The sequence below is a fragment of the Tursiops truncatus genome, chromosome 20, assembly GCF_011762595.2.
Source record: "Tursiops truncatus isolate mTurTru1 chromosome 20, mTurTru1.mat.Y, whole genome shotgun sequence".
In the NCBI taxonomy this organism is placed as follows: Eukaryota; Metazoa; Chordata; class Mammalia; order Artiodactyla; family Delphinidae; genus Tursiops; species Tursiops truncatus.
The window spans coordinates 56716226-56743099 of NC_047053.1; the positions used below are offsets into that span (position 1 = coordinate 56716226).

The 26874-nt window shown below is 49.2% G+C and overlaps 1 protein-coding gene across 1 annotated transcript; it reads left to right on the top strand.

The window, feature by feature from the left end:
* The first annotated feature begins 6064 nt into the window (after positions 1-6064).
* Positions 6065-6834, top strand: LOC101332599 (large ribosomal subunit protein uL16). Its single transcript, XM_019938667.3, has one exon. The coding sequence runs from the start codon at positions 6183-6185 to the stop codon at positions 6825-6827; it is 645 nt and encodes a 214-aa protein (XP_019794226.1). The 5' UTR covers positions 6065-6182; the 3' UTR covers positions 6828-6834.
* Positions 6835-26874: the final 20040 nt, after the last annotated feature.

Consider the following 26874-nt stretch of genomic DNA (forward strand, 5'->3'; position numbering starts at 1 on the left):
TATGTAATATCTCACTTAACAGTATAGTCAGTCATAATCATCACCACCACAGTTAACACGGGTTAAGTGCTGCACGCATATTCTATTCAGTCAATGAAGTGGGTACGGTGATTAGTATCATTCCCGTCTTACTTTTAAAGAACTTGAGACACAGAGAGGTTGAGTCACGTGTCCAGGGCGCACACAGCTTGGATGTGGCAGAGCTGGGACTGGAACCCAGTCTGGCTCTAAAGCCTGCGCCCCCAACCCCTCTTCCCTACACCGTTTGTGCTGGTCTGTGTGAGTCTTGGTTCTCTGATACAAGCTGACTCTTTTTTTGGTGACTGTGCCTTTTGCCTTTGATTCCCCACCACAGTGTGCAGATAATAAGGCTCAATAAATGCTTAAGGATCTATGGGATTCCCACTCAGCGCTCAGTCATTCAACCAGTCGGGGTGGCACTTACCACTTGTAAATACGGCAACGAACTTATCACATGTAAATACGGTAACGTCCTTATCACATGTAAATACGGTAAAGCTTTTTCCAGGCGGGAGCACAACTGCTGTCACACCGAGAGACCAAGACGAGGGCTCTGTATGGCCCGTGTGGGGATGTGACCTGAGGCCACTCATGTTCCTCGACCCTCCACGCTTCTGTTCCACCCATCGGGGTACTTTGCCCCGACTGTGGCCCTGGGAACATGGAAAGCATCTTGCATTTACCTGTCAGACGCTGGCTTGGAGAAGCTCTGACAGCCAACAGGTCACTTGAAAGCGCAGTTGCTCATGTCCCACATCAACATCCGCCCCCTCCGGCCCCGCCTTGGGTCTGGGAGTCCGAGAGGTGAGAGCTTGGGAGAAAAGAGGCTGTGGGTCTCCTGCAAAACTGTGGGATCCTTTGTTATCACACGGCTACTGCCAGGGGCTGCTGGCAGGAGCCTGATAGAACAGGGGGCTGGAAACCCTCCCCCGAGTAAAGGTCCTCTGTGTCCTGTTGCTCCAACGTGGACCTGACGGATGACTCCACAACTGCTTCACAAATTCATTTTACCAAACACCTGGGAGCTCCTCCTAGAAGCAGAGCCCCAGACCAGAAAGATGAATACGACAGGGTCCCTGCTTCCCGAGTGCTAACAGCGAGCAACGAGTACTGACTGAATATATAATTCAGACCTCTTTCAAGGCCCGGGGGGGAGGGGCGATGGGGAGATGGTGGGGGGATGGGGGATGGGGAATTGGGATTGGGAGGAGGCCAGTTGCCAGGCCCCAGTTTTCACATGAGAGCATCATGCTCAGGCCTGCTTAAATGTTAACCTGCTGGTCTGCCCAGCCTCTTGCCTCTGGAAGCAAGATGCCAGGCTGGATGGAAAGAGCTGTTTCTACATCTGTTCCAAGGGCTTCCTGGAAACACAGAAGAAAGGAAAAGAAAGCCCAGGCCCTTGAGTCCCAGCCTGCTTCTCTCCAGGGAGCTGTGAGTCACCCTTGGGAAATAGTGTGACGAGCCCACCAGAGCATCCTGAACCTTTACCTGATGGTCTTGACCGTGGCATCGCCTCCCCAGCTGTCTGACCTTCCCAGGGCTGCTGCTGTAACAAAGTACCAACACTGGCTGACTTCAAACAATGGAAATGCACTGTCTCCATTCTGGGGGCTCCGCGTCCTAATTCAAGTGCGGCCAGGGCCACGCCCTCTCTGACGGCTCTAGGGGAGGATCCTTCTTTGCTTCTTCCAGCATCTGGTGTTTGCCAGCACTCTGGGCACCCCTTGCTTGTACATGCATCACTCCGCTCCCATGGCCATCGTCTTCCTTCCGTCCAAATTTCCCCTTTTTATAAAGACGCCAGTCATATTGGGTTAGGGTCCATCTGACCTCATTTTAATTTGATTTTCTCTGTACAGACCGTGTTTCCTAATAAGGTCACATTCTCAAGTAGTGGGTGTCAGGACTTGGGCATATCTTTTTTTTTTTTAATATGCTCAATGTGATTCTTTTTTAAAAAATTAATTAATTTTATTTATTTTTGGCTATGTTAGGTGTTCGTTGCTGCGCACGAGCTTTTTTTTTCTTCTCTAGTTGCGGCGAGCAGGGGCTAGCTACTCTTCGTTGCAGTGCACAGGCTTCTCACTGCAGTGGCTTCTCTCGTTGGGAGCACGGGCTCTAGGCGCGCAGGCTTCAGTAGTTGTGGCACGTGGGCTCAGTAGTTGTGGCGCACGGGCTTAGTTGCTCCGCGGCATGTGGGATCTTCCTGGACCAGCGCTTGAACCCGTGTCCCCTGCGTTGGCAGGCGGATTCTTAACCACTGTGCCACCAGGGAAGCCCTTAGGCATAACTTCTTTGGGGACACAATTGGACTCATATCACTGGTCTCACCAGGCTATTCTTGGCAAGCCCAGTAGCCAAGGGAGAAGGGGACAGGGAGACAGGGACAGAGACAGAGAGACAGGATGGAGCAGGGTCAAGAAGGAGATAGCAGGAAACAGACCCAAGTGCACACACATGACCTATATGGGAATAGAATCTAAAAGAGAGTGGGTATATATGTACAGGCATAGCTGATTCACTGTGCTGTAGAGCAGAAACTGACGCAACATTGTAAATCAACTCTACTCCAATAAAAATTAATTTAAAAGAAAAAGAGCACACACAGCTGGAGGTGGTGGCCTTGAACAGGAGAAATGGCCCCTTACCCTCTGGCAGAATCCTCCAGCCGCGTTGCCTACAGAAACGGTGGTGGAGGTCTGGTCGGGCACTGGGGAAGAGCGCTAGCGTGGGGAAGGGTGGCAGAGGGATCCGCCAAGTTCAAGGGGGGACATGTAGTTTGAGGACTCAAGTGAGCTGGCAGCCTCGGTGACAAGGCTGACGGGTGTCACAGCCGGGCTTTCCTCGGCTTCCCTTACGCTCTTGCATGTAGGTTTCCGCTCGCCTGGGGGATGTGCAGGCACGTCTGTGGCGGCAGGGCCCACGAGGCTCTGAGAAGTCAGTTCACCTGCTGACCTGGGGCCCTGTGAAGGAGGTGGGTAGCGTGGCCGCCGGGGCCCGGTGTCCCGAGGGGCTGGGCGGGGCGTGCCCTGGCCTTTCCGGGCCTGGAGAGGGGAGCGAGGGAGGGAGAGCCGGAGGGCCCGGAAGCCGGCTCGCAGGGCCAGAAGCTGGAATCCAGTATTTGGAGGCTGCACATTTCTGGGTGAGGACAAGGTCCAGGGTGTGGCTCTAGGGGGTGGGGGGTGGCCGGAACGAAGGGGCAGCAGGGGTCCTTGGGGGTCTGTGAGGTGGAGAAGTGCGATGGGTCACCCAGGGGCCTGAGCACAAGAGGCTGGACACAGGGAAGACACCTGGCGGCCATGCCTGGTACCTGCGTGGCTGGAAAGAGGCGGAGCTGGGTGGCGCGCGCCCCCGAGGAGAGGGGCCTGTACGTCTGAGCGCGGGCGTGTCCGGCGGAGCTAGGAGGGGCCTCTGGGCCGGGCTGGGCCGGGCAGGTGGGGAGCCCCTAGGGAGTGGCCCCTCGAGGGCTGCTGCCTTTCAGTGTGGAGTTCTGGGGGGCGGAAGCCAGTTTGTTTAAGGAAGGGGGTCCCATGGGGGCGCGGGTGGAGAGTGTGCGATGCCGAGGCAGGATGAGGGGTCTCGGGAAGCTGTCCCAGAGGGGCCAGGGTTCCCCGGAAGCTGTGTGTCACATGCAGGCACGAGCCAGCCCCAGCGAAGAGGAAGGAAGCGTGGCTCCGACCGGGGCGCAGGGGGCTTCGGGCCCGCAGCAACGGTCAAAGATGTGGACGTGCGGGCGGGGATTCAGGCCGAGGAGGAGCAAACCAGTTCAGCTAGGCAACTGGTTCGACGAGTGCCCAGAACAAAGCCGGCCGCCTGAAATGACCAAAGAACAGTGTGTTCGGGAGGGTGAGGGAGCACCAATGGCTGGAAAACTAGCGCAGATCCCGGGCCGGCCACGAGGGGGCGCCGGCTTCTTCCCGGAGGTACGGGATGCTAGCAGTCCCCGCGGAAGATAACTTCTGAGTTTGGATCGAAAAAGAGAAAAAAGTTTGGTGTCTGCAGGGCAGCCTTGGCGTTGATCCTGGAAAAGCTGCCTACCCAAGAAGAGAAAGGAGACCAAAGGGTAGGACTGCTGCTTCCAAGGTCAAGGTGCTCACTACTGTCACTGGGGAAAGAGAGAGAAGGGGTGGAGAGGCGGGGAGAAGAGGGCAGGAACGGGAGGAGAGAGAGAAGCCGTGCTGAGATCCACACGGGGAGCAAAGAGAAGTAAGGGCGAGGGAGGCGGGGGCTGGAACTCCGCGTCTAAAGAAAGAAAGTGAAACTGGTGGATGTGGAACGGAATCCTCGCAGGTGCCTCTGCTTTCATTTCCTTCGCTCTCCTGCATCAGTCAGCTTCCTGAGCCCTTCCAGAAGGGCTCTTCCCAGGAAAGTCAGAGCCCGAAGGCAGCCGGGTGGGAACTGGAAAATCCCTGACTTGGGAAAGTCACAGTTGGAAGGACGTGGAAATAACACTTTTCTTTCTGATAGGGGCTAAGTTGGAGACCTGAGCTTCGTCTGAGGGTCAAACGGGCCCGCGGAAGCCACAGCGAGACAGGATCTCCCACCTGGTCCAGGGCAGGGCTCCTCAGGGTGGGCAACGCAAAAGAGATGCCGCCTGGATGGGAAGGCGCGGGGGGGGGGGGGGGGGCCGGGCAGCAGCAGCCCGGAGGGGAGAGGGGCCTTCTCCGTTCAGCTACGCCTTGCCTCCTGCATCTTTATTCCACAGACATTTACACCACACTTCACGGGGCGGGGGGGGGGGGGGGGGGGGGCGTTGCAATGCAGTATAGCAGTTAGGCTGTGGACTTTGGTGCTGCACTGCTAGGCCGGAATCCTACCTCTGCTACTTCCTAGTTCTGTGCCAGGCCTCACGGGGCCTCTAGGTTCTCCCCTGAACGGTGGGCAGGGTATCCAGTTGACATGAAGATTGTCTTTAAAAAACACATCAGCGCCGGGCTCACGATCGCTTGGCCCTATGAGTTTTGTTGTCATTATCATTATCATCTGGAAGGTTTCCGGGGGGGTTCCGGCACTCCAGGAACAGAAAGGCCCTGTGCCACCTCATGTAAAGTGATTGCAATGACATGTCCGTGCATCCAAGCACAGGCAGCAAAATCAATGGACAGCAGGGCCTGTGAGAGCTGAAGAGACAGAAACGGAGACTCCTGGGCCCCGGGGTCCCTCATTTCTGTTCTCTGTGAGTCTTTCTGCATCTCCTTCTCTCACATACTGACTAAAAGCCTCCTCTACCCCAAGTGCTGGAAATAGCAATGTGGATAAGAGAACCAGGTCCCTGCCCTCATGGGGCTGAGGGTCGGTTAGGAAGACAGACAGACGGTACCGAGAGACTCACATAATGATGAACCATGTTGGAGCACGTGCCAGATTTTCTTCCTTTTGAAGGCTGAATAATATTCCATTATATGCACGTATTACGTTTTATTGACCCATTCATCCACTGATGGACGTTTGGGTTGTTTCCACCTTTGGGCTACTGTGACTGACACTACTATGAAAGTTGGGTGTGGGGGCCTTGCCTGGTGGCGCAGTGGTTGAGAGTCTGCCTGCCAATGCAGGGGACATGGGTTCGAGCCCTGGTCTGGGAAGATCCCACATGCCGCGGAGTAACTGGGCCTGTGAGCCACAACTACTGAGCCTGCGCGTCTGGAGCCTGTGCTCCGCAACAAGAGAGGCCGCGATAGTGAGAGGCCCGCGCATCGCGCTGAAGAGTGGCCCCCGCTCGCCGCAACTAGAGAAAGCCCTCGCACAGAAACGAAGACCCAACGCAGCCATAAATAAATAAATAATAAAAATAAAGAAATTCCCTTAAAAAAAGAAAGTTGGGTGTGCAAATCCAACCTTTTCCTTTTACAAGTGAAAAGAATTATAGTTGTGGAAAGTTGACCAAGAAGAGGCAGAGTTGAAGGACCTAACCCAGTCTGGGGAGGAAGTCAGGGAAGGTTTTCGGCTGAGGAAGTGACGTTTTGGCTGGAACCCCAAACATGAGAAGTGAGCCAGGTGCAAAAGTAAATGGAGCTCTTTCCCTTCGGCGCGGTGAGTAGTCGGCGGTCGTGGCTCGTGCGGTGCCCTCGCCGTTTCTCTCCTCTAGCCCAAGGCCTGTCTTCGACTGCTCTTTCGATCTTGTATGTTTTGTTGCAGCCACTGAAGATCTTGCTGTCGCCATGGGCCGCCGCCCCGCCCGCTGTTACCGGTATTGCAAGAACAAGCCATACCCCAAGTCTCGCTTCTGCCGAGGTGTCCCTGATGCTGAGATCCGCATCTTTGACCTGGGGCGGAAGAAGGCAGAAGTGGATGCGTTCCCACTCTGTGGCCACGTGGTGTCGGATGAATGTGAGCAGCTCTCCTCTGAAGCCCTGGAGGCTGCCCGTATCTGTGCCAACAAGTACATGGTGAAAAGCTGTGGCAAAGATGGTTTTCACATCCGAGTGCGGCTCCACCCCTTCCACGTCATCCGCATCAACAAGATGTTGTCCTGTGCTGGAGCTGATAGGCTCCAGACGGGTATGCGTGGTGCCTTTGGAAAGCCCCAGGGCACAGTGGCCAGGGTCCACATTGGCCAGGTCATAATGTCCATCCGCACCAAGCTGCAGAACAAGGAGCATGTGATTGAGGCCCTCCGCAGGGTCAAGTTCAAGTTCCCTGGCCGCCAGAAGATCCACATCTCCAAGAAGTGGGGATTTACTAAGTTTAATGCGGATGAGTTTGAAAACATGGTGGCAGAAAAGCGGCTCATTCCGGATGGCTGTGGGGTCAAGTACATCCCTAATCGTGGCCCCCTGGACAAATGGCGGGCCCTGCACTCGTGAGAGCCTTGGCGCCCCCTCCCCACCTATGGCCACTAATAAACTCTACTTTCTTCAAAAAAAAAAAAAAAAAAAGTAAATGAAGATGAGTTTTGTCCACACGTGACAGCCCTGGGACAGAAGGAGGCTTGGGTTGTTCTAGGAATGGAAAGGGGGCCGGTGTGGCAGGGGCATAGTGAAGAAGGGGGCGACAGGTGGGGTGCACCTGAGGGGTCTTGCAGCGCTCATTACAGACGGGCTTTTTCCCAAGAGCCTGGTAGACAACAGAAGCCCTCGAAGCAGAAGAGTAAAATGTCCAGATGTGGAGTTAAAACAAAAAATGGCTCCTGTCGCAGTGGGAGGAGTGAATTGGAGTTTGGCCAGGTAAGGGGTCAGGAGAGAGCACCACCCCCTTAGACAGCGTCATAGTTGCCCAGGCAAGCAGCGCTGGTGGCCCCAGTCCGCCCTTTTCCGTCCTACCTCCCCAGTCACTCACACTTCTTTTCCCAGATCAGCTATTATCAAAATTTAAAAAATTCACTTCTCTCTATTTCCAGATTTTCAGTAGTGAGCATATATTTATAGTGGGAGAAAGAGACTTGTGAAAGCAAAGGCGTCAATATGAAGGAGAATCCACCTGACTCCTGTATAAGGGAGGTAGAATGTGATTTCTTATGGGGGACAGAGGCTGGGACAGTATGGCCCTATTTGTCTTTGTTAGCGTCTAGCAAGTGTTTCCGGGAAATTTCCGCCCTGGACTCACTGCAGGGACTCTACTCCTTAGGATGGTGGGGATGGAGGGGAACATTCCTTATTTGGGGGGGATGAACTGGGGGTGAATAGGAGGTCTCACTTAGCTCAGATGATTCTGTGTGAAATTCCTGCAGTCCTGGCAGCCAGCCACCTCCCTCCATTCCTCCCCGCTTCCTCCTTCCCTCACTTGCTCACGCATCTCACCTGGAAGTTATGTGGATGCAGGGGGGAGAGAGGAGATCTCAAGTTGCAGGAATGAGACATCCTTTTACTTCCCAGCCGAGCTGATCAATTTAGATGGACAGGCGTGATCTAATCAATTGTCTTGTAAGGAAAGCAAGGTGTTCATCAAATTCGAATACATTTTCACCACACTGTTCTCCCTCTCACACGTTATCTTGGGCTCAAATTAAACAGTGTAGATTGGACAAATATTTGGATAAATACAGTCACTTATCTTGAAGACCCTTGAGATTGTACACTTCTTTCCTTTCTCCCCCACCTTGTCTCTCCCACTCATTACTCATATAATTTATGTAATTAATTTATATCCCAAGTCATTCCAAAAAGGAGTTGTTGTGGCTTACCAAATGACAAAACCCAGATAATAAAACCGATGATATACGAACTCAAATAGGAAAACAGATTGGAGAAAAACATTAAAAACCAAAAGTTCATTCCAGTTACTCCAAGGGACCCTAATGCCAGATTTGAAGTGTTTTGCTGATCAGGGTGAAAAAGGAAACTGGATACACATCTCTCTTGATCAGAGAAAAGGATACATTGTGATTTTCTTTTTCAGGGAAGACTTAGCTTTTCTTGGTGCTAAACTTGGAAAGAAATTTCTCCTACAGTACCTGGTAGAGAGACAGAATGGACTATCTTGACAACCGTTTGGGGTCAAGTCAGAATTTTTTCCTAAAAGAAATTCATATGACTTATTCCAATAATGACTTTTGGTGACAGTCAAAACCCCTGACGCTGCAGATTTACCCAGAGATGCTGATTCGGTGTGAGCATTTGAAAGCACACCGGAGGAAGCTCAGACTGCCAAGAATTTTTGGAGGCAAAGGCTATTTTCTAATGTATTAGCCATTCTTTTATTTTGCATCTTTGAAAATGTAAACATTATGTCACCAGTGTTGTCATCCAAATCATTATGATTTTTAATAGGATGCAATTTTGGGTAAATCCTGTGACATGCAACTATAGACCTATCTCCATGATTAAGGAAGAACTGGGGATTTGATCATTCAGACACGAGTCCACTTAAGCTAATTCTCATCTGAACGATGTATTCATTTATACCATGTCTCTTTTCACAGTTGGGCCAGTGGGGCATACAGGAGATGCGTAATATAAAATGGTCAGCTATAAATTAAAAATCAAGGCAAGGGAAACATTAACTATGGAGTCAAGACCAGGGTGGGTATAGGGTGAGGTTGGACAGAGTGCAGATACGATGGCGATACAATCCTACTGTTGCTACAGACTGGTTGCAAATTTGTTTTGGGCTTTGGGGGTCGGGCAGTGATAAAGTTCACTTTTCCCCTGTGGACCACAGACGTCTTGCTGAAACACAACTATACCGTATCTCCATCATTCTCCCGATCTGTAGCCCGTTACCTCCACGAAAAACTAACTAGAGACAGTGCGATTTGCTCTTTGCCAACAAGGGCCCCCGGGGCCTTCACTTACGTTTGTGAGAGCTCTTGGGGTCTCTCTGTCTTGCTCTGTGCAGCTGTTCCATTCTCACTTCCACCCCAGGCTTCCTTCCACTGCTCAGACTTTGTCCCCCCGCCCCGACTTTAGCTCACCTATGTCTTTGCCCCACCATGGGCCCGATTCCACCTCAGGGCTTCTTTTCAGATCTGGCCGCCTCTACTACTGGCTCACGTGGTTCCTCCAAGAGTGATAATCTGGTTGGTCCAGTTCATCATTTGACACTTAGCCATGTTACAGGTTGTTGGCCTCTCTATGGACTGGTGGCCTGGGTCAGGTGCTCCAGTGCCCCCGGTCCAGTTAGCCATGGGTCAAGTCACATGGTCGAAAATATGAGCCAGGGAGTGGGGGGGAAGGGACGTGGAGGGACCTGTAGGTGAAACCATTTTCCTCGCGGCGACGTTCAAGTCCTGCGGGCAATCAAAGACCTGCCAGGTGGGCTGGCTCTGAACTCGGATTCGCCACTCCCTCTTGCATCTCCAGCCAGCTGTGGAACCTTTTCCCCATCTTATCAGTGAGGATACTGCACCCTCCTTGTGCTTCTTCTTTGGGGGGGGCTTGGTTTTGGTTTTAAGATTACTGAGCTACTACATATGATCTCACTTATAGGTGGAATCTAAAAAAGTGACACAAATGAACTTATTTAGAGAACAGAAACAGACTCACAGACATGGAAAACAAACTTGTGGTTACCAAAGGGGAAAGGGGTGGGGATAAATTAGGAGTTCGGGATTAACAGGTACACAAGACTATATATAAAATAGACAATCGACCAGGACCTACTGGATAGCACAGGGAACTCTACTCGATATTCTGTAATAACCTATATGGGAAAGGAATCTGAACAAGAATGGATATATGTATACGTATAACTGAATCACTTTGCTGTACACCTGAAACTAACACAACATTGTAAATCAACTATACTCCAACATAAAATAAAAAATTTTAAAAAAGCACTTAGAACCAGGACTGACAAGTGTCCTAGATGAGGGGGACATTGTAGGGTGGGGGACACGAATATGACTGGGACTCGGGACACCTGGATTCTGATCCCAAATCCATTGCTGATCCACTGGGGGACGTCAGGCAAGGCACAGGTGACACAAAGTGATACAGGTGGCCACTCTAGATATCTAAAGTTCTTTTCTAGTTTACAGAGCCCTCTCACATCTGTTAAGTAACTTACACAGCATAAATATCCAATGACTAGATGATCTTAAAGTTCTAGCTTTTCAATAAAATCCGATTCTCCAGTAAACACACACACACACACACACACACACACACACACACACACGATCTCATAATAGACAAATCACCATCTAACCTAATTGAGAAAAAAGAGAGAAAGCCCAAATCAACAAGAGAATGGGGAAACAATTACAGACACACATCAATTTAAAATGATTCTGAAATTACTTTGCCCGTCCTGATGAATTTGGGAACCTGGATGAAATGGGCGGTTTCTTGCCCTCTGTCACGCACCATCGCAGCGGCCTCGCCAGGGAGGGCGCTGCATCTCATTGCTTTCTGGCAAGTCATTTCCCTGTGAATCAACCAGACCTCAGAGTCTGGCTTCTGAAACGCTTATACTAGCACTTTAACCCAGAGCTAAGATGTCAGAGTGGCGTGGCAGGAACTCGGCTCTTCCGCTGAGATGGGAACCAGATTATCAGAAGACTTGTTTGCTGACTGCCCCTCTGACGGCAACTGCCCACCCGCCCTCTTCTGACGTCAGCGTTATCTGCCACGCTCGGGCGCCCAGCTCTACAACGAAAAACAGTCAAGTCCCTGGCCCTGAGAATCCTGCCTGTTAGACCTGGGAGGTCTCACCCTGTCGGAGACTGGTTCGCTCTAGTCCCTCCTTTACAGATGAATAAATTGAGGACAGGGGAATGATGTAGTTGTCAAGTTGAGACTATTTTCATTCATTTTGTGCTCTTTCTATTACACTATCTTTAATGATACTAATATTAATAATAGTAACAACTGATATCTATTGATTTGTGTACTCCTTTACCTCCCCTTAACAACCCTGTTATGTAGGCGGTCATTGTGCCATTCCCATTTTACAGAAACTGAAGCACAGAGGGATTAAGTAACTTGCCCAAAGTCACACAGTTTGTTCATTAGTAAATAGCAGAGTTGAGATTTGATCCCACGTAATCTGACTCCAGAGTCTGTACTCTTACCTCCATTGACTACTCCAAGACTTCTTGTATTATTCTGAGATAATATAGGTCTCGGACTATGGGTATAAAGAAGACGCTAGGAATGGTCATTTTTAAGAATCCCAAGAGACATAAGAGAAACTATGGTTTATTTGACATTCACCGTGTGTCAGTCACGGTTCTGTTTTTTTTTAATTTAATTTTTATTTTATATTGGAGTACAGTTGATTTACAACGTTGGGTTAGTTTCAGGTGTACAACAAAGTGATTCCGTTATACAGATACATATATCCATTCTTTTTCAGGTTCTTTTCCCATATAGGTTATTACAGAATATTGAGTACAGTTCCCTGTGCTATCCAGTGGGTCCTTGTTGATCATCTCTTTTGTTAATATGTATAGCAGTGTGTATATGTTAATCCCAGCCTCCTAATTTATCCCCACCCCTTTCCCTTTGGTAACCGTAAGTTTGTTTTCTGTGTCTGTGAGTCTGTTTCTGTTTTGTAAATAAGTTCATTTGTATCATTTTTTTTAGATTCCACCTATAAGTGAGATCATATGATATTGTTTAAGTGCTTTTTACATGTATTAGCTCAGTAATGTTAAACCCAAATCAACCCCCCCCCCCCCCCACACACACACACAAAGAAAAAGCACAGGGAGTGTGCACCATTCTCATTGACAAGATGGGGAAAAGGTTCCGTAACTGGCTTGAAACCGCACGGCCAGTGGAAATTCCGGGTTCGGAGCCAGCCCATCTGAGGAGCCGGGGCAGCATTCCTCCCCGCCAACCACACTCCACTGCCGGTTAGCCCGGTTACTCATTCCGTCCTCACAGTACCTGACACACAGGTGTCCCTTCCAACCCACTCACTTGCTTTTCTCCCGTGAGAAGAGGAGACAGATGCTCTTACGCAGTTTGCTAAGGCCCATGCAGGGAGCTGGTGGCAGCCCAGCCAGGGGGCCAAGGCCCGTGATGCACTGTTTTCGCTCCCCGGGCTTTGGTGCTGCGGTCCGAGCTCACCCCCTGCCGCAGAGCCTCCCACGCGGGTCCCGGGCGCGCGGGGCTCACCTGCGGCTCCGCGGGCCCCGGCGGAGCCTGACACCGCCCCCTGGCGGCGGGTGGGCGCCGGCGCAGAGCACGCCCGGCCCGCGGCGCGGCGCGCTGATTGGCCGGCGCGGATTCGGGCAGCTTCCCGGGGGCGCCGCAGGCCGCACCACCCGGCCCTCGCACGGGGATGCCGGCGCGCTCTCCGGGGGCTTCCTTTTCCCTCTGCGTTCGTTTCCCTCTGTCCAGGTTCTGCGTTCGCCAGTGTCCAGGATGACAATCCGACACCAAGGTCAGCAGTACAGGCCGAGGATGGCCTTTCTGCGGAAGGTGAGCGCGGCCCCATCACCTGGGCCCGGGAGGGGCGCGGGGACCAACTCCGGGAAGTGCTGGCGGCGATGTGGGCAGGGGCGGGGGGCAGCCCTTGTGGTCTTAATAACCACAGGATCTCAGTTTCCAGGCTGCCTCTTGGTCCATGTAGGGCGGTGAGGAGCCCGTTACCAGAAGCTTCCTCCCCACTGGGGCCGCACTGTCCTGGGGGTGTTCTGCCCTCCACGCTCTTGTTCCCAGAGGCTCCCCGTAACCCCAGTGACCCACGGAGGGGGGCGGGGAGCCTGCACACCTGCACAGGAATGCACGGGGTATTGCCCCTCTTTCTTTCCCCGGCTCCCTTTCCAACCCCTACGGCTACTTCCGGGTGTCAGTCCTCCCACTGACACTACAGCGATAGATTTGACAATTATCCCCATTTTACAGGTAAGGAAACTGAGGCGAGTAAGGACCAGCACTGGAAGAACGGTCGGTGTGATACAGTGAAGCTGGTCTCGCTACAATGCTAGGAACATAAAGTACAGAGTCTAGTGGGCAGGGGCTTCGGATTCTACTCCAGGAGCCGGGGAGGCCCAGCAGACCCTTGAATCTAAGACTGAAGGATGCTGCATCGGGGCTTCTGCTGGGCCCAGAAGAGGCGGAAGGAGACCCAGGCAGCGGGAGCAGCGTGCGTCAGAGCAGAGGTGTGTGCGAGTCTGGTGTGTTTAAGGCGAGTTGTTCCTTGTTGCTGAGATTTTTTTCCACGGGGATTGTGAGGTCAGATAGGCAGGCAAAGGTGCATGGTAAAAATCTCCTGTGCCTTTCAAAGGTGGTCTGATTTTTCCCAAAAGAAGCCACGGAGGAATTTGGAGCAGGCAAGCAATGTCAGATGCAAGTTCAGAGGACCACTCGGCTGTGAGCCAGAGGAATGGATGGGGTCACTTTTCCCTGAGCTTAGAGAGTTTAACTCAGGGTCCTCCGGTGTCCACTCCCAGTCCAGCTGCTTAGGAAATGACAGGCTTGTGACAGGGCTGGGGGGAATGGTGCTGGTCAGAAGGGCCCTTCTTTCTCCTGTGGCTCCCAGGCTGCCCTCTCGGGCCCAGTGCCACCCGTACGTGGTCGTGACCACCAGCCCCACGTCTGATTTCTGTTTGCACAGCCTGGTGATGGGCGCCCACCACGGAGTGTCCTGGGCTTGTTTAAGATGTGGCAGAAAGAGGTGGGGCATCCAAAGCCAGGAGCTTCACCTGGTGGAGTAGCTGATGACACACAGTGTCTGAAGACTGTGGCCTCCGGCACCTTCAGGGCTCTGTTCCCGGCCCAGGCTGTCATTTCCTGTGTCCCGGCAGCCCTGACCATCTAGGGGGAGGTGGGAAAAAACTTGCTGCAGCCCTCCGAAAAGCTTCCCTCTTGATTTAGGGAAACAGGTGGTCCTCGGCGAGGACTGCAAGGAACAGGGGTCATAATGAGGCTTTTGGGCTGATTTATTTATTTACTTATTGAAGTGCAGGTGATTTATAATGTTGTGTTAGTTTCAGGTGTACAGAACAGTGATACATGCATATAATATATATGTGTATATATATACACATGTGGCCTTTCTCCGAGCCCCCCATCATCTCTGTGTTCTGTGTGCATCCCTCCTGCGGGTCTCCTTTCATCAGACACAGGGAAGACCCCCTGGCCCTTTCCCAACACACACACACACACACACACACACACACACACACACACACTGAATTGACCCTGCTTTTTCAGATTCTTTTTCAGATTCTTTTCCCTTACTCTACAAAATGCTGAGTAGAGTTTCCTATGCTGTGCAGTAGGTCCTTGTTGGTTAGCTCTTTTATATACAGTAGTGTGTATCTGTTAATCCTAGACTCCTAATTTATCCTTCCCCCCCTTCCCCTTTGGTGGCCACAAGTTTGTTTTCTATGTCTGTGGGTCTATTTCTGTTTTGTAAATAAGTTCATTTGTATCTTTTTCTTTTTTTAAGATTCCACGTATAAGCGATATCATATGATACTTGTCTTTCTCTGTCTGACTTACTTCACTTAGTATGATCATCTCTAGGTCCATCCATGTTGCTGCAAATGGCACGATTTCATTCGTTTTTATGGCTGAGTAATAGTCCCTAGTATATACATACACATATGTATACATGTACCACATGGTCTCTATCCGTTCCTATGTCGATGAGCATTTAGGCTGCGTCCATGTCTTGGCTGTTGTGAATAGCGCTGCTACGCACATTGGTGTTCATGTATCTTTTCAAATTATAGTGTAGGGTTGGGCTGATTTAGAATTGCTGGTATCATTTATACGATCCTCCCACAACAAGCATTTATTAAGCACCTACTGTGTGTCAGACATCGTTAGATGCTGGATAACAAAGACAGTGGGGCCGTGGTCCCTGTCCTCAAGTGGCTTCTAGTCTAGTAGTGGGAGGCGGTCACGTACACCAAGCCTGTGGCACACCACAGGTGCAGTGGCAAATGCCTGGCGGGTAGAGGAAGCACCCTTGCAGGCATTCACCTTATCCTGGGTGGAGTGTCACAGAAGGGTTCTGGAAGATTTGGTGGTGGCTTAGCTGGAGCTTGGAGGATGTTCTTGAGCCGGAAGAGGACCAGGACACAGGAGGAGGGACGTGCACAGCGCCGTGGATCTGTGGCCTGTGTGTTGTTGACTGGGACCCAATGGCGATGGCCAACAGGCAGTTCTGTTTCTAGAGGGAGGCCCTGGAAGACTTGACAGTGGTTCTCAGTGGTTATTGGGGATGTAACAAAAGTTATATCGAGGCTGGATGCAGCTAAGAGGCCACATGGTGGGGGGCTTGGGCATTCGGGCTGTGGACGGCAGCGCTGTAGTTGGGACACGAGCCCTTATGAGGAAAGAAAGATCACTGCTTACAGCTTTGCGCAGCAAAGGACGTGATGAGTCTTGTCAGCAGGGAGCCCTTTCTGGTTTATGGGAGCTCTGCTCGCTGAGATCTCGTGGAGAGCGACAGCCACGTAATGTGAGGAGAAACCATGACTGTGGGCAGACGGATGTTGAAGCCATGGCTTCTGGTACTTTGAGTGACTGGATTCCTTGAAATGCTTGATGTCATACCTCAGTGAGCTGGAATCTGAGAGTGGAGACGCTAGGCCTACTGTGGGGTCTGACAGGCCAACGATGACCTCTTGTTACAGCCGGGAAGCTGAGGCTGTGGTCTGGTCAACTGTGTGTGTGTGTGTGTGTGTGTGTGTGTGTGTCTGTGTGTTGGGAAAGGGCCGGGGGGTCTTCCCTGTGTCTGATGAAAGGAGACCCGCAGGAGGGATGCACACAGAACACAGAGGTGATGGGGGGCTTGGAGAAAGGCCACAGCATCATCCTTTCTGAAGAGCTTTAAAATCAAGGCAGTTTTCTGTTGTTGGTGGACAGTTTCTGCTTCAGAAAAGGAGGTGGCTGAGGCTGCCTCTCTGAGCCTAGGGGTCAGTCATATTTTGTTTTGCACTTTACAGTTATTATAACTTTTTCAAAGGGAACCACTTAAGTGAATTTACCGAGGAAATTATTCTGTGCCCTCATGGGAAGACTCCTGTCTGAGTCCATTGGGCTGCTGTAACAAAATACCACAGCCTGGGTAGCTTCCAAACAACAGACATTTATTTCTCCCTCTTCTGGAGGCTGGAGGTCTGAGATCGGGTACCAGCAAGCAGGGTTGGGCTCTGGTGAGGACCCTCTTCCTGGTCGCAGACTTCTGGCTGTGTTCTCACATGGTAGAAGGGGCGAGGGAGCTTCCGGGTCTCCTTTATACGGGCACTGATCCCACACATGAGAATTCCATCCTCGTCACCCCACCTACTGTGGGAGATGATTGCTTTGGGGGTTAGGTTGAATCTGGGGGGGACACAAACATTCAGACCACGGGAACTCCCTAAGAACATACACGGTGCACACGTTCCCCTCTTCCTGGCAAACCCTTTGTGCAAAGTGGGCCCTCCCTGCTGGAAAGAAATTTGTGTCTGTTGTGTTTTTGAAAATAGCTCTTGTTAATCCCCTTTGAAGGGTTTCAGATTCTTTGTAGATTGATTTTTTTTAACACAAAGGGAAAGGAATGAGCCTGCTGATTTTTTTTTTTCGTCAGAGGAGTTTACATTTCTAACTGGCAAAGCAGATAAAACGCCGAACTAGCTCCCCCTGAGTCTCTACTAAGAAGCTGGTGGCTTCACCCAGCGAAGTACAGTATTTTCAGGAAGAGTTGTGTATAACTTGCAAAGCTGTGAGGGAGAGGATGGAGCTCTAAGCCCTGTCATCAGAAATGAGCGTAACAGGTGTGTGTGTGTGTGTGTGTGTGTGTGTGTGTGTGTGTGTGTGTGTGTGTGTGCGTAACAGGTGTGTGTGTGTGTGTGTGTGTGTGTGTGTGTGTGTGTGTGTGTGTGTGTGTGTGTGTGTGTGTGTGTGTGTGTGTGTGTGTGTGTGTGTGTGTGTGTGTGTGTGTGTGTGTGTGTGTGTGTGTGTGTGTGTGTTGGGGAAGGAGTGACCCCCTGCCGCCCCTCGGTCCCCGCCCGCGTCCGGGGGAAGCAGCCGCCCTCCGGCCACCTCCTGGGGTGTCCCGCGCCCCCTTCTCCGCTGGGAGCCGCTCGGTGCCCCCGTGGCCCGAGACGCCCCCAGGCCCCGACCTTGCAGGAGGCCAAGCACTGCAGCTCCGAGTGGAGCGGAAACGCGTCATTTCCGTTCCAGAAGGATCCCGCGAGCCGAGAGCGCGTCTGTGCGGACGGGCTCGCGCTGGGTCTTGCACGAGGAGCCCCGGGCGGCCCTGGGCCCTGGCCGGTCCCGCGGGCAGCTGAGGGTCCGGCGCTGGGCCCGGAGCGGCCGTGACCTTTGCCCCTGATCTCGGCCGCTTCTCGGGATTGTGGTTCTGCTGCCGGTGCCGGTTTAGCAGCAGGTGGAAATAGGACAGCCCAGCCCTCGGCGCTGACCTAGGACGTCGTGTGTCCCCCCTCCTCCCGCCCTGGGGACGTGGGGGGGCCTGCCAGCCTCCGGGGTGGCGGGTGGCGTGTCTCCAGTTCAGGGCTCCCCGCCTGACCTTTCCCCTCCAGCGCAGCCAGGTCAGTGTGCACCCACCCCGGCCTGGCCACATCGTGGGCTCCCTTCAAAGTCCACTCCCTCCAGGAAGCACCCGTTGACCATCCAGAAGATCTCCGCTCCCTCTGAGCTCCTGTGCAGCACCCCCGTACGCCCAGCTGCGACACACTTTATCCTGTGCCGTGTCATCTCTACCTGTCTCCGTATTTTGCTGCCCCGGCTCCCAGGGGACAGAGATCATGTTGTTTATTTGTAGCGATCATACAGTTGGCTCTAGAGGAAGCACTCAGTTCAGTCGCTCTCTTTGGATTCGGTTGTCTGGCTGGGCTTTTCTCATGTAACCTTATTGGTTGACCCCTAAAGGGCATCATGTGACAATAACTTCTATCACTGCCACTCCCACCCCAGATGTCACTGTTCCTGGATTGCCTTAGAGATGATAACGCTGTTTCACATTCGGTGTTTTCATTTGATCTTCACAACTGCTTGTTTAAGTACATGAAGCGGGTATTGCGTATTTCTGCAGTGGATGAAAACCCTGAGGTTCAGAGAAGTTAGATGACTGGCCCAGGGTCACAGAGCTGACATAGAAAGCGTCCGCGAGGCTGGGAAGACCACTGCCCCGTTCAGACCATGGGTACCTTCATGCCTGTAAAAGGGCCTTGTGAACCGAGGGTTTATACAAGGTTACATGGAATTGGATGAACTGCAGGAAAATCGCCAGAGTGAGACAGTGAGATAAGGAGGGAGCAATCGGTCTGGACGGCTTTGGACTAGGTGGTCAGGAGTCAGGGCGTTGGCCGCATTTGGGGGGCCCCCGGTGGACGTGTAGCAGCAGGAGGTAGTGGTGGGGGGGGGGGAAGGGAGACCCGAGTTCCGAGGGCGGTCGTCTGCACACACGCTGACACCTGCAGCCCCATCCCTCTGCTTCTGCTCTGCCCTCCCCCTGGCTGCCCCTCGCCCTCCTCCCCCGGAGCTGGGGGCGCTGTTTCCAGTCGTCCCCGAGACATTGTGATGCCGCTTCAGCAGCACGGCGCAAACTGAAATCTTCCTCTTCCAAGACAGGCCGCTGCTTTTGTGCTTCCTGCGCTGGAGCCTGGACACCTTGCAGTCATGTTCTCCTCCCCTCTCCAAGGCGAATCCAGTCTCCAGGGACCAGCATGCCCCCATCCTCCCAGTCCTTGGGCTGCCGTCTGAACTGTTGCACTCACCCGCTCTCCGGGCTCCCACCTCTGCGTGCCCCCCTTTTTGTTGCCTTCTGTGATCTTGTGAATCAAGGCAAACTATGACGTTCCTCCCTGACAGCTTCCACGTGCCCGTTGTCATGGGCTGAATTGTGTCCCCCAGCTTCATGTGTCGAAGCCCTAACCCCCAGCTTCTCAGACTGTGACTGTGTTTGGAGACTGTCTTAGTCCGTTCAGGATAGCTACGTGCTGGGTGGCTTAAACAACAGAAATCTATTCTCTCGCCGTTCTGGAACTTCAAGATCGAGGGGCCGGCAAGGTGGGTCTCATTCTGAGGCATCTCTCTCTGGCTTGTAGGCAGCTGCGACCTCTCTGTGAGTTCCCAGGGAGAGAGAGGGAGAGAGCAAGCTCTCCGGTCTCTCTCCTCCTGAGCTCTAATCCTATCAGATCCAGGCCCCACCCTTATGACCTCATTTCACGTTAATAACTTCCGAGAGGCACCACCTCCAAATACAGTCACATCGGGTGTTAGGGCTTCAATATATGAATTTGGGGAAGATGCCAACATTCAATCTGTAACAGAGGTAAAGCCTTTAAAGAGGTGATTAAGGTCAGATGATACCATTCATTTGGGCCCTAATCCAATTTGTCTGGTGTCCTAATGAGAGGAGATTAAGACACAGGGAGAGACACCAGGGGCACGTGGGCAGAGGAATGTCCGTCTGCAAGCCAAGGAGAGAGGCCTCAGGAGAAAACAACATTGCTGGTACCCCGACCTCAGACCTTCCGACCTCCAGAACTGTGAGAACATATGTTTCCAAAGTTTAAGCCCCACGGTCTGTGGTATTTTGTTACGGCAGCCCGAGCAAACTAATACACCTATGAAATGATCGTCCAGGCCTATTGGGTCCTAGGTCTCTTTGCTCTTACGTTGCATACCATGCATTTTTATCCTCTCACGCCTTTGCACATGTTTGCTCCTCAGTCTGGAACGCCCCTTTTCTCAGTGGCAGAGGCTAAAAATTCTCACCCAATATCCCATGTGCTGTCTTAGAGCCAACAGGCTACAAGCAGTAGTGATACGTGTGGTTTCCAGGCTAAAAGCATTGAAAGACAGGTGCAAATTCTCCACTTTTGGTGTCTTCCCTGCACCGCGCTCCTGAAGGCATGTGGACCATGGATGGTAGCAGCCTGCATCCCTGAGTCATGGCATTGGGGGAGTGCCCTGGACATTGCCAGGACAATGAATTAGCATTTGCATAAGAGAAACAAATCTTTGTTGTGTTAAACCTTTGTTACTGCAGCATAACCCAGTCTGTCCTGACTAACTCACCTTCATTCACTGCTGGTTAAAATTGTCGTCTTCTAAGTTCCAGTTTAAATGCTGCTTCTTTCTTTAAAGCTCTTCTAAACCAACCTACCCCCAGTCAAATTAATCTCTTTCCTTTACACTTTCACAGCAGGTGTAACTTATGTCAATTTGACACTTAAAGCTTAGTATTATGCTTAGTGATCCACACATAGAGTTAGTGACACGGAATAAATAAGACTATGAATTCGGGAACCAGACTGACTGCGTTCATATCTCAGCCCTGCCATGTATCAGCAGTGGGACTTTTGATGAGTTACTTAATCTTCCAGGACCTTGATTGATATTTGTTTTTCTAGGACCTGCCAGAGCACCTGGTACAATAATTAATTGTTCAATAGTACCAGCTTGCTAGCCTCCTTCTGTTTTGTCTTGCAGATTGAAGCATCAGTAAAAGACATGCAGAACCAGAGATGGGGCTCAAAATGCAAAGCCAGAGGGTCCTGTAATCAGGGGTCCTTGTGACTTAACAGGTGATACCGCCTGTAGCTCAGGCCAGGCCAGGCCTGGAACAGACTGCAGTTTTCTCCTACAAATTAACTCAGACTGGAGGACTCAGAGGGAGGAAGGAAAGATGCATCTGATCTTGCTTCTTGAAACCACTTTCCCTGAGGTCATCACTTTCAGGTGTGCACCAACATGGTTTACGATTTTTTTTTCTACTAATGTGATGACTTACCTTGACTGACTTCAGTATATCGCATCACTTGCATTCCTGAAATAAACCCTAGCTGGATGCTTGGTTTTATTTGCTAGTAATTTATTTAGGATTTTGCATCTAATATTCACAAGTGAGGTTTTTTCCCCCTCCTGACACCAACCAGTTCTCTAATTCTCTGACACCAACTGGGTGTCTAACAATTCAACTCAATTTTGACACTGTCGACTGAAAGGAAAAAACGCACAACCTAAAAGTTGTGAGTTGTGTTTTATTCTGGGACCTTACTGAGGACTATGGCCTGGGAGGCAGCCTCTCACATAGCTCTGGAGAACATTCCAAAGAGGCAAGGAAGGAGTCAGGATATAGAGGAGTTTTTGCTGAAAAAAAAATTGTGTAGTCGAATGTCAAAAGCTTACTGCTAATCACAAAAAACAGACGCGTCAAGCAAATGATTTTAGTCCTTTTCTGTGTATGGGAAGATGCGAGGGTCTGGGCTCTTTGAAATTCCGTAGATCTGCATCTTAACCCTCTGGGGCCAGTAGCCTGTTTTTCTGTATCCGGTGTTCCCCTCAGGGCAAACCACCAGGGTGGCCGCAGTGCCGCAGTGGCTGACGACTTGGCCGCGGGGCACCATTCTTTGCTTGCTGAAATGGCCGGCCACTTTTTTTTGTCTGAAATACTAATTACCTGGAGTTAGGTGTAGGGGGCTCAGTCCCACAACACCGCCCCCACTTCAGACACCAGTCCCAGGCTCAGGTCGCCAGTACTTCTGATCAACTGGCCGTAAACTGGGGGCTTCCACATGCCCGCCCCCCACCCCACCCACCAAGTTTAGATATTTCATTAAACGACTCACGGAACTCAGGGAAGTGCTTTACTTACTGCTACCGGTTTATTGTAAATGACAGCGTTCTGTAATAGGCAAATGGAAGAGAGGCATAGAGCAAGATATGGGGGTGAGGTAATGCTTGGAGCCTCCAGCTGTCTCCGGGCAAGTCACCCTGCTGGTACCTTGATGTGCTCACCAACCCAGAAGTACTCTGAACCCTGTCGTTTAGGAGTTTTTATGGAGGTTTCATTATGTAGACACGATCGATTGAATCATTGGCCATCGGTGATTAGCTCAATCTCCATCCCTCTTCCCTCCCTACGGTTTAGGGGGCTGGGCTGGAAGTTTCAATCCTCTAATCAAGCCTCTTTCTTTCTGGTGACCAGCCCGAAGGGCCTCCAGGCACCAGCCACCTCATCAGCATACAAGAGACACTCGTGTTACCCTGAGATTCCAAGGGGTTCAGAGCTGTGTGCCAGGAACCTGGGCAAAGGCCAAATATTTATTTTTATTATATCACAACGTGAGTGACTGGCCAGTGATTTTTCCTTCTTGTAAGATTCTAGTCCAATTTTCTATCAGGGTTATGTTGGCCACGTAGAGTTGGGAAGTATACTCTGTTTTTCTGTTCTCGGGAAGAGTTTGTGCAAGATTCGTGTTATTTAAATATTTGCGAGAACTAACTGGTGAAGCCATGTACGCTTGGAGTTTTCTTTGTGGGAAGTTCTTGAATAACTTCAATTTATTTATTAGATATTAGATATTAAAATGTTCGTTTTCTTCAGTGGGCTTTGGAAAGCTGCATTTTTCAAGAAAATTTTCCATTTCTTCGTCTGAAATTTCAAAATTTTAGTGTGAAGTTTAAAAAATAATATGTTTATTAATCCTTTTGATGTCTGTAGGCTCTGTAGGGACATTCTTTTTCATTTCTAATATTGGGAATTTGTTTTGTTTTTGTAGGACAGTATTGTTAGTTTACCATTTAATGATATTTTCAAAGAGCCAGCTTTTGATTTTGTTGATTTTCTCCGTTGTATATTTGTGTTCTACTTCACTGTTTATCATCTTTCTCATTTACTTCCTTCTATTTTCCTTATATTTAATTTGCTGTTCTTTTAATACATTCTTGAAATAGAAGAATAAATCACTGATGTCCAGCCTACCATTTTTCTAACGTGTACATTTTTTTTGGATGTCTTTCTTCCAATGAATTCTTTTTTTTTTTTTTTTAAATATTTATTTGGTCGCACCAGGTGTTAGTTGCGGCTCTTGGGCTCCTTAGTCGTGCCATGTGAACTCTTAGTTGCGGCATGCATGTGAGATCTAGTTTCCTGACCAGGGGTGGAACCTGGGCCCCCTACATTGGGAGTGTGGAGTCTTATCCACTGCGCCACCAGGGAAGTCCCTCTAATGTGTACATTTTTAAGGTTATAAGTTTCTCTCTGTGCCCTGCATTAGCTGAATCCTGTGAGTTTTTATATAAGTTATGTCTTTATTATCATTCAATTAAAAATATTTTCTAATATCTGGGGGTTTTCTTTAGTTTATGAATTATTTAGGAATATATTTTAAAATTTCCAGACAATGCATATAATCTTTTTATTACTGATTTCTAAGCTTAATTCCACTGTGGTCAAATAACATTCTCTGAATGCTTTCAATGTTTTGAAATTGGTTGAGGCTTTCTTTATAATTCACTATACGGTCAATTCTGGTATATGTTTCACTTACACTTAAAAATGTAAATTCTGTCATTGTTGAGTACAGAATTCTACATATAGCCACCAGGTCAAGTTTGTTAATTGTGTGTTTTATCTTCTATATCCTGATTGGTCTTTTATCTGCTGGTTGTATAAGCTATTGAGGAAAGTGTGTTAGTTTTTCGCTATGATTGTGGATTTGTCTCTTCTTTGTTTAATTTTTGCTGTATGTATTTTGAAGTTATGTCATTGAATATGTACAGATTTGTGACTTGTTATCTTCTTGTTGGATTGACCCATTATGATATTTCTTTAGTTCTAGTAATGCTTCTTGCCTTAAAGTCTTATTTGATACTGGTATAGATACACTTGATTTCTTTTTGCTAGGGTTTGTGTATTCTATCTTTTCCCGTCCTTCTACTTTAATCATTCTGTCTCTGTATATTTAAAGTGTCTCTCCTAGAAGTTACATGTTTTCTTTTTCTTTATCCCATCTGACAATCTTAGTCTTTTTCTTGTATTATTTAGTCCGTTTACATATAAAGTAACTGCTGATATAGTTGGATTTATTCCTACTTTCTATTTTTTTTTCTATTTGGCTAATCTGTTTTATGTTCCATTTTTCTTTTTTCTTGCCTTCTTGTGGATTAATACAATATTATCTCTTACTCTATTCCCCACCCCAAACTTGTAGGTTATATGTTCTGTTATTATATATTATTTTCTTTTAGTTGTTATCCTAGAGATTAGACAATATGTAATCTTATCTTATTTCTGTCTAATACAATTTATTACTTTTACCAGTTTCCCAGTACTGCTAGAACCTTAGACAACTTTACCTTTCCTAAAAGTTTCTCCCTTTCCTCTTTTTGTGTTGTTTCATACATTTTTAGTTCTACACATAAATTTAACTGCACAAGACATGATAATTGTTGGGTTGACATTTAATATTTATTACTAATTCCCCATATTTTTATCCTTTCTGGTATTTTTCATTCCTTCCTGCATTTCCATGTTTCTGACTAGGATGATTCTTTTTTTTTTTTTTTAATGATTTTATTTATTTTTGGCTGTGTTGGGTCTTCGTTGCTACGCGCGGGCTTTCTCTAGTTGCGGTGAAGGTGGGCTACTCTTCGTTGCGGTGCACGGGCTTCTCATTGTGGTGGCTTCTCTTGTTGCAGAGCAGGGGCTCTAGGCGTGCAGGCTCAGTAGTTGCAGCACGCAGGCTCAATAGTTGTGGCGCATGGGCTTAGTTGCTCCACAGCATGTGGGATCTTCCCGGACCAGGGATCGAACCTGTGTCCCCTGCGTCGGTAGGCGGATTCTTAACCACTGTGCCAGCAGGGAAGTCCCAAGGATGATTCATTTTCATTCTGCATACCTATTGACAATGAATTCTCTCTTGCCTGTTGTGACCAGGAAATTATTTTTAAAATCTTTGCTGGTTGTTCTATGAAATTAATTAGCAGAAAAATTATATTTGGCCTTTCTCTTATGCCCCTTCCCTATTCAGACCGTTCTCAATCATAAAATTGGGGAACACTGTAATGCCTCTTATGGGGTGAAGGTCAAGGGCCTGAAAAACATCAATTGAGAATATATCAACAGATTGAAGGTGAGGGAGATCTCAGTAAAACGCATTTTGATTAGCATGTTATATGTACATATATTTTAATCGAAATATAATATTCACTTAGAAAAGACAACATATACAGATCTTTCGAACATGTTTTCACAACCATGATTTTCACGGACAGAATGTGGTGCATATACTTTAAATCATTAAATTCTGTTTAAAGAAGCAGAATTTTGCATTGCAGGCACACGTTACTCACTGTTCAAGCAGATGGCTTCCTGAAGAAACCTGTGTGACTTTGCACTATGTGGCCCTCTCCATCAGACCTCCCTGACTGCCCCAGCTGTGATCTTGCTTCTTGTCAAGGTGCCCTCCACAATCCAGTTCACCTGTGCTTCAGGCAGACAGAGACAGGGTCTCCCAAGCAAACTTCTGGCTTCCTCTGCCCCCAGGGAGGAAAGTCTCTGTGTGACCACTCAGTAGCCTATCTTTCTGCCCCAGGTGCAACTTCACGGAGGTCCAGCTGGATGGCGGCTGTAAACAGAAAAGATTGAACCAAGTCAGTTGCATTGTACTCCAGCTCGAGAAAGAATATGGGGCGAGCATCTCTGAAAGAGATGTTCAAAGAGATAAAACGGTTTATCTTGTCTCTAGCACCATGGATGAGAGTGCTTTTACCCAGGAAAATGAAGATCTAGCTAACCTGACAGGTACATCTGTGGGGTGAAGACACCCAATGCCATTAAACTTGGGTATCATTCTGGTTCTGATTCCATGCCATGTGTCTCCTATGTGATATACCCATAGTATATGAATCTGGACTCCCATGTAGATCTTCTTTCAAGAAGGAACACACTGTTGGTGAATAAAGTTTGCCAGCTGCCTGATAGTTACATTTTTCACTAGAAAGGAATTACCTTACACTCTGGGTTTATACATTGGTCCCTTTTGAGTTTGGTTAGCATTAGTGTGTCCTCTGGAGCCTGGTTATCTCTGTGCGAACGGTGTAGGTTTCTGGCCCAACAGGATGGAGGACCAGACACTGGAACAAGGACACTGTAATGTCTTGTTACTGTCATCCTTAGGCAGGTCCTGCTTGAAACTGCAGGTTTAGTAACATAGTAAACTTCCAAGTCACTTCAAAGCTCCCCTTGATAGAGGTTTGCACCAAACACATGAATCAGCAGCTCAGTCATCGTGAATAAAGCTGGAGACAGTCCCTGTACTCAATTTTATTCTATAATGTTAGGGCAAGTTTCGCGTGAACGTCACTTCATATATACATACAACATACTTAAGCGTTTCTTAGCTGCATTCTATTTATAGCAGGAAATGTTAATCATGTTTTACTAAAGTAGGTCCTTCAACAAATGTCCAAGGTTTGTCATTCAGAAGCCCTGAATTGTAGAATTTCCACTTGGAACGATCTGTGTTTTTCAAAGTAATTATTCCTATTGCTTTATGAGTAATATGCTGACAATACGCTGATAATACCGGCGCAGTGATGTTAAGATGTTATTTACTGTCCATGATGTACGAAGGAGGAAGGGTGAGGAAGGTTCACTTCCTTTTCCAAATGTTAACAGCTTGTAGTACTTCATTATTTATGGACCAATGTCTCCAATGTCTGTAAAACTGAAACTATCCTTACTGAAATCCAGTCAGGTGATTTTCAG